Source organism: Bombus pascuorum, chromosome 11, assembly GCF_905332965.1.
Source record: "Bombus pascuorum chromosome 11, iyBomPasc1.1, whole genome shotgun sequence".
Classification (NCBI taxonomy): Eukaryota; Metazoa; Arthropoda; class Insecta; order Hymenoptera; family Apidae; genus Bombus; species Bombus pascuorum.
In genome coordinates, this window is record NC_083498.1 from 1,688,609 (window position 1) to 1,701,376 (window position 12,768).

At 36.9% G+C, this 12,768-nt stretch overlaps 1 protein-coding gene across 3 annotated transcripts in view; it reads right to left on the reverse strand.

Moving 5' to 3' along the window:
- Nucleotides 1-948: 948 nt before the first annotated feature.
- The window catches only part of LOC132911677 (tubby-related protein 4), a 34,710-nt gene continuing 22,890 nt past the window's right edge, over nt 949-12,768 (reverse strand). The window contains exons 4-16 of one of the 3 annotated variants that reach the window (XM_060968451.1): nt 11,064-11,171; nt 9,794-9,959; nt 8,836-9,104; nt 8,648-8,736; nt 8,442-8,576; nt 7,502-7,901; nt 6,822-6,999; nt 5,107-6,739; nt 4,783-4,896; nt 4,482-4,704; nt 4,118-4,297; nt 3,916-4,045; nt 949-3,832 (exon numbers count right to left, since the gene is read on the reverse strand). In XM_060968451.1, coding sequence (XP_060824434.1) covers nt 3,929-4,045; nt 4,118-4,297; nt 4,482-4,704; nt 4,783-4,896; nt 5,107-6,739; nt 6,822-6,999; nt 7,502-7,901; nt 8,442-8,576; nt 8,648-8,736; nt 8,836-9,104; nt 9,794-9,959; nt 11,064-11,171 — 3,612 coding nt within the window. In that variant the 3' untranslated portion in view covers nt 949-3,832; nt 3,916-3,928. Of the gene's footprint in view, nt 3,833-3,897; nt 4,046-4,117; nt 4,298-4,481; nt 4,705-4,782; nt 4,897-5,106; nt 6,740-6,821; nt 7,000-7,501; nt 7,902-8,441; nt 8,577-8,647; nt 8,737-8,835; nt 9,105-9,793; nt 9,960-11,063; nt 11,172-12,768 lie in introns of those variants that run through there. The other 2 variants (XM_060968452.1, XM_060968453.1) reach the window with 2 other exon arrangements.

The following is a 12,768-nucleotide window of genomic DNA, read 5'->3' on the forward strand; positions in this document are numbered from 1 at the left end:
CGTTGCTCTCGGCACGATCAAAGCCTTACATGATGTATCGTGTCTCATATTTCCTAATACCTTTTATTCTATACACGGTTATTAACTATCATTAACTAATCATTACTAACTTATCATTAACTAATCCTGCTATCATTAACTCCTCGTCGGTATCTGTATGTCGACCATGATTTGAGTGCGCTACGTTTATTTAAACAAAAGCATAGTTCAGTCGAAATTTATATAAAAATAAAGCATAATAATCTCGTGTAGAATTTCATTCTTTATTTACAAATATTTGATAATCAATGAATTCGGTAACAAAATTGCATTGCACATATGCAAAATGATCGTTCAGCGCTAACAATAAGAGGACAAATTAACAATATTATTATAGAAGGACAAAAGAACTAATATTGACAGGATTTCCACTATGACGTGTTGTTAATCAGTGCAATATAATACTTATTCAGTTGCAAAGTTTTACACGTGGCACAGCATTTTTATCTCTATTTGTATGTGCATAATTTCAGGCATAATCTGAACGTTATGCTGATAGAGAAACCGGAATATATCAACAAAAAATAGAGGAGATATCACCATCAGTTAACGAACATTTAACACATAGCAAATATGATTTGTTGAGCTAGGCCGAACATTTTCGAACTCAGTCACGATCGTGGCGCGTGTAACTACATATATTATCTATAGATACAAACGCCTTAGACAGCTCATGTGAATCTATAGTACGTTAAAATACACAATTGCTGTACAACGATAGAATATCGAGAACGATCCTCTGTGTGATGTTTCTGTTTTAGTTCGGTACTTTACTTTCGTATTTCGTAGGTCGTTCCGTTTGATTTATGTATACATAGGCACTATTCATCGTCAGAAAGCTATGTCGATGAAGATTCAGTGATAATCCAAAAAATATTATATGACATTTTGTTATTCTTTTTTGTTGAACGCATGAATTTTCATTTATGCGTGAATACTGTCATCAATGATGACACAGGTGTTAATCGTTATTAGATCTTCAAGGAGAAACTAGTGCGTGGCGGAAATGACTAATCATTGATATAGATGTTGTTTGTATGTAGCGTGACTCAAGTCCGTCTTGCTCGGCGGGTGTAATAAGGACGTAACGTATGTGAAAGGTAAATAGGTCACATTGATGCGATTCTTTCCTTGATATCAAAAGTTCGTGCAGCTATGAAAAGTTAATTATCGCGAAGCTTTCACCGTAACGTGACGCAATATTCTTTTTCTGTTTCCTCTGCACGTTTTCGTGTTTTCTTCCTAATCCCTTCACTGATGAAAACTCGTACATCGTGCGACCATACCGAAAAGTATAAATTGACTTATAATTGTTGCGATGACGCATGGTCGACAGCTATAGTAAAATCTATCATATGGGGAGTACATATTAACCAATAAGTAAATAACCGTATATCTACGAAATAATATTTTTAAAGATAAAGACAATATTTTTGGAAGTTTTACAGCATAGTTTATGTAGCAGATAGTCATATTAATCAATAGTAAAAATTTTTCTCTAGAATAGAATCTTAGATAAAACACATTAGAGGAAGAAAACGTTGCAACGATCGCTCGTACAAAACATTCTTTGACATACGCACGAACTCATGGAGAATTTTAAGGAAACACTCGAAAGAACATCAAGAAATGATTATATAATTCAATCGATCGATACCATTGTTTCGAACATGTGTGTTTTGCATTTTTCTCGTTTTCAAATGTTCATTACTCCTCTATAAACTCGAAATAAAAAATTTTTTCACACGCGCTAAGGTCGTGGACGTACAGAGAGAGAGATAAGCGGTAGGCGATACAGCGATAAAACCAGTGGCATGTGACAATAAAGGCAAAGCCAATAAAAATGTTGACACTTACCACTTACCGCTCTCTGTATATGCGTAGCCTAACGCATGCTGTTATTTATTCCATGAATTAGCGTCTTGTGTTTCACGGTGCAAATGCAACAGTGTATCAACGAAAAACCAACTTGTTGTTGATGATACATCACGTACTTTATAACGTGCTATCTACTACTGGTGACGATAATATAATTCAACATACAGCGTTGCCTAAAAATCAAATTAACCGTACGATTTAGCGGTTCTATATGTATACCGACGATTACTGTCAATACGTGGCATAAATATTTGTATATTTATCGCTAACTCGTGAATACGGGGCGGCCTGAATATAATTAATTGTAAACATCGTCGAAAAAAAACCTGCCTTATTAAAATTGCTTGTATGTACATACATGTCTGCAAAAAATAGGGTTACAACCAGTATAACACGCACCGTTTTGTAAGAAACCAAGTTGTTCTACAGCTTCATTTGTCTTACGTATTTACGTTAGCAAGTGCTTTTACGACTTTGATATTCGTGTCGCCGTTTTAGACGCGCGCATGAATCACATATAAGAATATGGCAACAAAAATTACAATTGTGTTATTACACAGCTCGCATCCTCGTTTGCTATCGTTTCAGGCGCCCCACTCTCGAAATTTCGATTCGACGAAAAAATAACTATTCCTTAAGCGTTTTTCGTGTAGGCCTGAAATCGATATTTCTCTTTTTCTTTCCTTCTTCATTTCTTCCTTCTTTCTTGTTCACATTACTTATAATTAGGCGAATGAAATACAACGATAATGGATTAAGTACAGACGACAGTTAGTTTGTTGCGTATACACATTGGCATACTGGCGGAATACCCTCCCTCTTGCACTGTCTAGTTACATCCTTTTAATTGGTCTTTTCTTTCTTCTTTAATTTGCCCTTTTCGTCTTCCATGCTTCGGCGAGAACGAGCACAGGTCGGACGTTATATCATTTAGCGTTATCGTTACTTTTTTATTTATTTCTTTTTCTTTTCTCATTTTACAATACGCCTTAAGAAACATTTAATCGAACAACATGAAACACTCGCATGGTTATGCGAGTCCGTCTATATATATATATATATATATATATATATGTATATAAAATTCGAATATACTCGGCGGACCGCAAAAATGAACGAGACGAACTTTCAACAGCATCACTAGACTTCAACGTGTCGCATAAACTATACAAAAATCAGCGCTCGAAGTTGGGAGAAACGAAATATTTTGGACGGTACGACGAAGAAGCATTTCAACAAAATTTTATCTTTTTTACCACGGTTCCTTGTCACAAAATCTTTGTGTTCCGCTCAAATTCAAATCACTCTCAATTGTACATTTGCTAAAAAGAGATTCTGCGAACTGACGTATCGTGTTATTTTAACTTGAAGGTGCTGATTCGAGAGACTTTCGCGTAAGGCCTTCGGGAGGTTTTACGTTTCTATCTTTCTCTCCTTCTCCTTCTTCTGCTTTTCCTTTACCTTTTTCTTCTTCTTTTTCTACTTCTCCTTTTTCTTCTCCTTCATCTTTTTCTTTTTTCCCAAATTTCTCTTCATATCTTTTCTATCGCGCTACAGGGCGCTGCAAGGCTATGAGCTTCCCTCAACTTTCAGATGTCCATGAAAGGATCTCTGTATCGTGATTGAACGCTTGTTCGTTTACTCAATGATTTATTCCAGTTCGTCACTAGTAGTCTTAATAATAGAAAGACATGTGGCTCTATAACGTGTTCAAAAGCTATATTTAAAAGTGACTTTTGTATTTTCTTTTTTACTATGTGTAGCATATTGTTACAGTTTTTTAGCATTCCTAACACTCGCGCTATTTTTCTTCTGTTTCTTCGTTTGGTTTAATTTGGACGAATAATTTATGCAATTACAGCATACGCTCCAAGCGATATTCTTAGAATTCGCTTTTACAATGTCACACGCGAACCTGAAAAATAATCTTAGTAATTACGAAGCAAGAAATCAAGAAGACTCAAGAAGTGACTCACATACTTGTACCAAATGAATTACCGGTAACCAACGATTATTTGAGTCGTTGTGTAACATTGGCCAAAGCAACGGCAAATGCTTGTAACGCGCTGAAAGGATATTGAAAATCCAATGTATAGGCGTTTCCATCTATCCTTCCAAATTGCATGACCTAGTGTAATATCGAAGCAAATGTGTTATTTGATCGTGTGAAACAGAATATTTAAAATTACTATTTCTATACCTGTCGCCCTTTGAACTCTATTTGAAAGTTTTTAGCACTTTCTTGAGTTACTCTGCCACCAAAGTCAAGCTGATATACTTGACTGGATTCATTCCACATAGGTGCTTTATTGTGCATCACAAGCTCCCGCCGCACTGCTTCTGATTTGTTACCAGATATCCCTGCACCTTTCTGCTTTAACTGTATATCGTAATTGAAAGTAGATTAGTCTTTGTGTAATCGATCGATTGTTTATTTAAAAAATAATACAGCAGAATCGAATGACAATGTAATATGTTTCGAATCGCCGAGACGAAATATTTGTATAGAATTTGTGGTTGAATTGTAATATGCAGGTATTAATATTCAGCCTTTTTTTGTTTACCTTTTGTCGTAACTGTGCCTTTTGGAACGTTTCGAGATCTCTGTAATTCGTTGACGAATCGTCTTGTAAAAGTCCTTCCTCGTCTGAACTCTCGCCTCGACTTTTTCGTGCTTTTCTACTTAACAAAGGACTCGATAAAAGTCTTCTTCTAATTGGCGAAGCAGATGCTGGTCTTTTACCTTTCTTCGAAGGCGCTGGACTACTGGGCGAACTTCTGGGTAATCTAAGGAAAATGTTACTAGTCGGTGGAAGGTTGTTTTTTTTATCGAATAAATTATACAAATCTTATAATGTAATTTGCCTGGTGGATGGACGAGGTGACGGTGGTGGCAAAGAATGACTTTCATCGAAATCTCGAAGTCGAGCTGCAAGACCGTCTAAGGATGATGCCAACGAACTACTTGGACTGGATACTCTGGAATATTAACACGCATTATTAATATGAAAACTCCAATTTCTATGCATTATAAATTCAACAAATTTAAATTACAACAAATATTGGTAAGATTTTTCGTAAAGAACGAAATCGCCAAATAAAACCATAGAACCTAACCCCAACCTAACTCCAACCTAACTCCAACCACAGAATAATGAGCCTCAGTAAGTGTTCCTAATATCGGCTTACCTAGCAGGAGAATTACAACTCTTCAACCGTGTAGATTTAACTTGAGCAGAATTAACTATACTGGCGGCTGTAACGTATTCTGTACACTCCCTAGGCATCTCTGTCGCATCTGGTAATTTCTCCAAAGATTTATTACTTTTGTCTTCGACAGTCTCGATATTCGTTGCGCCTACAGTCTCTTCAGCGTGTTCAGGCAACTTTGGTGGCAATGATATTTGTTCGTTAGGCGGAAATATGTCACTAGAGTCTAAACTTTTTGATTTGCCACAGTTACGAAGTCTCGGCGATTTTGAAGATTGCTGTCCAATCTCTTGTTGAGTTTTATTCTTTTTTCTCCTCTTGGTTTTTCTCGATACCAAAACTAGTCTCTTATTAGGTGCCTCTTTTCTAAGCATTTTTAAGGCGATATCGCAAGGGACCAGTTGCGCGTCCACCATGTCCAAATAACCGACACTGCAACTTCTGACTATAGAGTCGTTGACGCAGAGTGGACCGATACTGACAACCGTCTGAGTTCTGTGAACTCCACGCGACTGATCGAACGCTTCTGCTTCGCCGCGACACTCTTCGTCGATGAAGCACATTTCATCGACCCGGTCGGTCGTAGAATTACAAGTATTCGATTGACTGGCGTTTGTTTTACTACACGATTCTGAGTGAGACTTTGTGGGATCTTTTAATTTCGTAATGCAGTATGAACAAGATTGTCCGATACATTGATCGATGTTTTCTGGAAATTGATAAGAACAGGCCGGCGAATGATTGCTCGACAAGTGTATACCATTCTTGCCGAAAGGACTATTATTCGTTCCGTGTTGATTGTTCGCCTGATACGGTGTTTGACTAATGTTTGTCGAACTGCTGACGTTATGGTTATTTTTACCCTGAATTTCGTTCACGTTACTCGAACATGCGATATTGTGCAGTCCATTAAGAAATATTGTTTGCGACTGAGGAGGACAGCTGCTGTTTGTGCTCAGACCATTTACAATGACACCTCCCTGAGAATGACTGCTCGATGCTTCTGTATTCGAGGCCTGTCCATTGTGCATTGGCATGGGAATGATAGTCGATGGACAGTTAGACGTTAAAACAGTTTTATCGTCCTGAGAAATCTGATTAAATTTGTTATTCTCGAGCTCCTTCTTCGAGACGAGTCCTGGCTGATCGGCAAGGGCGGTTTTCATCCTCTGAATGTTATTCGAGTAATCGGTACCCGGGTTCGACGTTGCGATTATAGTCTGCGTGGGCGCGACCGCATTTTTCGGAGATTGAAGAGCCGGTACGTCGCAACATCTCGGTGGATTGTGCCTGGGTGGAGTTCGATAAGTGTTTGTGGGCGCAGTTCTTAAGTTCTCGTACAGATTGCCCATTTCTTGTAAGTCCACATAAGGTAACTCGTTTTCGAAATTGTCAACCCTGGACAAAGCTGTTGGTAAAGACTCGTTGGTCATAAACTGATTGGAAATTTGTGATTTTGGGCGATTGGAATTAAGTCGCGTGTTTCGGGGCGTCATTGGTGCGATCGGAGGAGGCTGCGCTTCGGACGTGTTTCTCGAGGCAGCTTGAAATTCCTGGAACGATTCTTCTTCGTCTTCGGAGAACAAATTCGGGTTGAATGTTGGATCTGGGCCTAACCGAGAAAATTGATCATTAAGTTTTTCCATCAACGAACTTTATTTCTGTTTGTGATCACGGAAATGGTATAAATGTACCTGCAGGCACGTCATCTCGCAGCTCCGTCATCACCAAAGTCATTTGTCGTGGTTGTAGATGGAGCAACGACGTTCGATAAGTAACTTGACCCAAGTTGGCGGGCACCGAATCCGCCAGACCATGAAACTTGAATTTCGTGCCCCAAATATTGGACGTTACTTCGACCAACCTCGCGTGCTGCAAACAGATACGTCTTGCAACACTGGTTGTCACGCGACTGATTTTCCAACACCTTAAGACTCAAAGGGCTCGTTAAACTTTGCTACATCACGCAATTTGTTATTGCTCGAGTTTAAGTGCACTGCACCGCACCAATGTTGAAATGAGTTAGAAGCACTCATGTGCGGTGTATGGGACACCAACAGAGGAGTAAAACGTGTTAAGAAATGTCTACATGTCACAAACAACAGCGAAGCTATGTTGATTACAATATTCTAACCTCAATATGGATAACTGATATTACACATCAACTGACGAGGGCTAGTGTTAACAAAAAGTATAAAGACCCGTTTGCGTTTTATCTCACAAGTATCTTGCGTATCTTTTAGACTCGTATGACAGTGCCGCGCCGCGCTGTACTGTGTTGTGCACTCCTAAATCGTTCCATTTTCACAAAGATCATTGACCATGATTCGTCGTGAAACGCGAAATTCCATGAAATATTGGAACTATACATTACCTCGGGTAAGGTATCCACGTAGATAAGATCGTCAGTTTCTTCGTTAGATTTTTCTTCTTTTTTTCTCCTGCTTTTTCTTTTGTTCCTGGGTGATCCACACAGGTCGGCCGTGTCTTTCTCTGTATCGGAACCATCACTAAACGACGGACACTGTGACGTGTCTTCCACGACTTGAAGAGTATCTTGATTTTGTGGATCGAATATCACGAATTCTGGCCTGATCTTGCTTGTCCTTCTGCCCTTTAGAAGAGGCACTAGACCACCTAGATACTCTAAATATAGCGTATAACATGGTACCGGTACCACGGCGTGTCTGAGCATGGTGCAATGTAATCTTCCACCCCCTGGAGGTGGACGCGACACAAAACGTCTTAATTCCTTTGGTTCTGGCACGGAACATCTGTAAATGCATATTATTAGACTGTTTTATTTATGTTTTATTAACTGCGTAAAGCTGTTGCCTTGCGACTATTAAAATTAAATTACGACTATTAAAATATATAAAACGACTGTTAAACTATATGTATGGCTGTGTATCTATATCTATAGTTATTATAAGTATTAACAGTTTCGAGGGGAAATATAATTATATGATGTGAATTATTCTTTACTTTTTTCGTAACTTTTGTTTGTAAAATAATATATTATGAAATAAAATATTTTATTAGAAATAGAACAAGGTTTCTATAAAAATTAAATTTGTTAAGATTAAAGTTGGACACGTTCATGTTTCATTAAGATTAAATTACAATTTGACATTTTGAAATTTGAGGATGAACACATTTAGTCTGTATGATATCGTAAGACTGCCGTTTATTGCCGCTTATTGTCGTTTATTGCTGTTTCTCGATACGTGGAACAATATATACATGTAAACATTCTAAAAAGTATTCTTTCATTTGATCAGTTTACAGTTTACAGAGATGGAATAGCGTTTTACCTTATTGTGCTGGCGAAGAGAGCAGCCACTGATGCTCTTAATCTCGGTGGCAATGGAAGTTGCTGAACATTCGATTCTCTTGTCAAAGATGCTCTTACAGCTAAACGAGACAGCAATTGCAGAGAACCTACTCGTCTGTAGAACGTATGCATCGTATTTAAAGCCAGAGTAATAATGCTCTTCTGTGAAAAGAAATGGAGTATTACCTTGACACCCATGCTGCGTGAACGCGTGCCCCGGTCGCAACGAAAAGTCTTCTATCGTTATGACCCCATGTGAGCGCCGATACTGCACACTATGATATAAATATGAAACAGACGAGTAGACATAATGTGTATATCATCGTAATGTCTCGGTTAGATAAGCGCGGCTGCCGTTCTGAAAAGATGCGTACCTGCGTGTATGGTATCGCAGCGGTGTACACAAGGGTACCGGCCACTGAATAAAACTTTAAGAGATTCGTGTATTCGTGCGGGCTATTCTGACCGTTATCCGTATCCTTCGTTCCCGCGATTGCCAACAATTTTCTAGAATTGCTCCATTCCGCGTGCAAGGGAGCTTTCAGCTTTGTACGTATCGTGATAGGCGAGACGTCGTCGAATGAACGCAACATAACGATGCTCCCGTCAGCCAGGCAAACCGCCAGAACGTAATTTCGATCGTCTATAAACATAGTAATTTGCGCTTCATATTTTTACTCTGCGTTATAAAATATAGTCACAGATGCGACTCGGTAATAATTTTAAGCTATAAGAGTTAAACTTTATTAAGAGAGCGCTTCGATACGGTATATGAAATTTGTAAATTGATTAATTCTAAATATAATATGCACTATACAATATGCACAGCTCTATTTCTTTGAACTCAACAACGAACAAACGACTTCCGAAGTTTATCGATTATCATTTTTCGTACAAATAATAAGAGTTTCAGTTCAGATAAATGAATTCAATCGTTTAATTATTCGGAAGATCGTTTAATTAGGGACAAATTACAATTTCGTTCTAATAAATGCAGCCCAAGCAGAAGTGGAATTTTACATTATTAAGATTTGTAAAATAGATTAATTCCTCTCATCAAAATCTATAGTTTCTTTTTTAACTGATAGTGAAAGCGCGAGCTTGTTAACGTTCTTTTCCTCGTTGAAAGGAAAATCTTTATGTACGTTATGTATATAAAAATTAAAACTACACATATAATATAAAATTATTTGTACGTATGTATAATACATAATACATATAAGTGTATATAACTCGTTTGAATGCAACAATTCGCACATATTAAGCTCGTAAAATATACCGATTGTAATAGTTGAAACAGATTATTTTATAGGCCATACCGCGTCGTCGTACCTTTATGAGGTCTATCATTCGTTAAATCGTCATCTCCTTCTTCCATCGTAAACTTCTCGGCACTCCAAGCCATCGAGGTGACACCAGCTGCCAATTGTACTTCGGACACCATTGCTCCGTGCACATCCATTACTATTAATTGTCCAGCCGTTGTCCCAAAATATACCTACAAAATAAATATCAACATTAATATCGTATGCGTTAAAAAGAGAATCTAATTTGTGTAATAATTTTATTCATTGACAAATGATGGAAACTATTTAGCCATTCGGCTTTGTCAATATTTGATCGCCTCGATTTAAATATTGGTGATGATTGGTAACACGGTCTGAACTTTTATCATCATTAAGAAAGCTTTTTTTCACATTTCTAGTTTACACTGATTTCCTAGAAAAATTACACAATATACGCGTAATGTGATAATTGCACAAAAATTGGGACCCAAGTGTTGCAAATTATGCAGAGGTGGAAATGTTTCTATTCCTCGAAACGGAGATCTTAGATGTGCCGTACAGAATGACAACGCGAGTGATAGAGAAAGCGGCATTGAGAATGGAAGCATTTGGCAAACATTAATGCTCACGACCTAAAACTGAGACCTTTAACTCAGAAGACAACATTTTTTATTTTCGATTTGTGATCAATGAAGCTTTTACTAACATATTTGTTACATTTTTACATACAAAAAGATCTTTTTGTGCACTTATCGAACTTTTCTTGCATTCTGTTTTTTTTTTATTGTATTAGTCTCTCAGCAGTCGCCTTGATGATTTTAAATGGGTTTGAATTCTATAAACAACATATGTACATGTTAGCGGCAATGCATCTTCGGAATATAATATAATGGCAAATACTCTGCCGCTATTTAGCCTTACCGCAATTTATGACTGGGGCGTGGGCTTAATAAGGATCTTGGCAGGGTGCTTCAACGAATGTTTGGAAAGTGGATAGCCGGCGAACGAAGTCGCGTATGAAATGTCAATGGTATGACATATTATCATATTATCAAACCATTGACATGGTTTTTCGTTTAGGGGATGCGTGAAATAGTTCAGCGATGGTAAGCGACATAACGTTTCATTGTCAATGAATAGTAACTTTGTCTAAAGTACTAAAAGATCTGGCCACGGAGTGCGGAGTCTTCTTCGGTAAGCGGACTGTGACAGTGACACTGTGAGAGACCACACAGCACTTACCCTAGAATCTCCAAAGAGTAAAGTCTTTCCTACAAAAAGTTCTAACATACATAATAATGTAATCCTTTATTTACCTGTTGATCGTCAGGCGTCCAAATACCACAGGTGATGGTAGCTTTGTCGTTCAACATTGATGACCAATACCTTTGACCAGCGACGCTGCCAACCAACACGAATCCATCCTGTAGGAAAAGAGCCTTATTCCTTTTTTTATCTTAAATCACATGTAGCCGTACAGTAACATGGAATAATACATACACATATATATGTGTACCTTTACTCTCGCCATTCTTCATTCGATTACGAATATTTTTTCTCTGTGGGAAATTTAGGTTTTAATTTTAAGGATAAGGTTTGACATTAATCTACTAGAAAAATGTATTAAAGTTTTCCTAATTCTAATTTTGTAATTACGTACATATAGGTAATCTTTTCGAGAAGGACTATATGTACTTAGGACAGTATTTATAAATACTTTTTAATAGTTTTTCGTAAAGTGCCAGTAGACATATCTGGCCGACGTACTACAAATACGTTCCGATACTAATACGACGCCTCCACCCATAGCTACTTTTGTCGATTCGATCTTACGAACTTATAACTCTACTTGAGGTAAGCTTTGAATATCAAGCTTCGAGAGCTGATATAAAGCTGAGAATCAAGTTCGAATTAGAAGTCTGGGTTCAAATCTTGAGACGTAATAGCTGAAACCTTTAACGCTTGAGCTTTGAAACTCAAAAACTCGTATCATCTATATTAATATTTATATTAATATATATGTATGTAATTCTTTTTTTCCTGTACGTACTGTATTCTTATTGATATCTGAGATGCTTTCATGGTTTTGTCTTTGATTCTATACACGCATATATCGTAGTAATTATAAATACAGTCGTAGAATGTCAGAGACTTTAATCATCGAATCAATCTAGTATCGACTAATATAGTTGAAATAGCTTCCTTTTTATCAGTACTTTTAAAATACTTTTAAAGTTCAAGTTGAAATGAAGACGATATTATCAAAATCGGTTAACAGTTATTTAGAAGAAAAGTCCAAAAATGAATATGGGCAACATTTAAAAGAGTTCGTAAGAATCATTGGATATGTTGAAAGAAGAACAGGAAAGAATAAAGTACTGCAATTGTGATTATTCTTTCTCGTCAAAAGCATTTTATAATATTTTGATAAAAATATTACAAGATATATAATGAGATCGTTTCGCAAGAAATATGGAGCAATATTGTAATAGCTGAAACTAATTATTGTAAAACCAACCTTGAAAAACTGTTTATAGATTTTATAATTTATGGCAGTCACTTATAGAATTTTAGAAGGCGCATTAGTTAAATTCATAAGTGCATTAAAACTGGATTATTAGGTTCCTAATACTAGATACATATGTTATGAATCCAATGATTCAAGGTACATTCAAAATGAAAAAATTGAGATAATTCAACGATTTAAACAGTCAGAATGCAAAATTTCTTTAAAGTTTGATTTTTCGACAACAGTAACGAACAAGGCTGTACAATGTACTAGAATAATTGATTTTGATATTATTTGATTTTGCAAAAAGACTTGTAGCTCTTACGACAGATAATGCAACAGCTAATTATTGGACTGCGGATTTTTATGCAAATTTATATTTTTGACAATACAATTAAAAAGATAGAAGCTCCGGGTTGTTATTGAATATAAATTGTAAAGCATTTGTCTCTTATTAATGATATCTCAGTTCGTTGCAGTTCAACGTATCTAATGTTAGAACGTGCTATTCA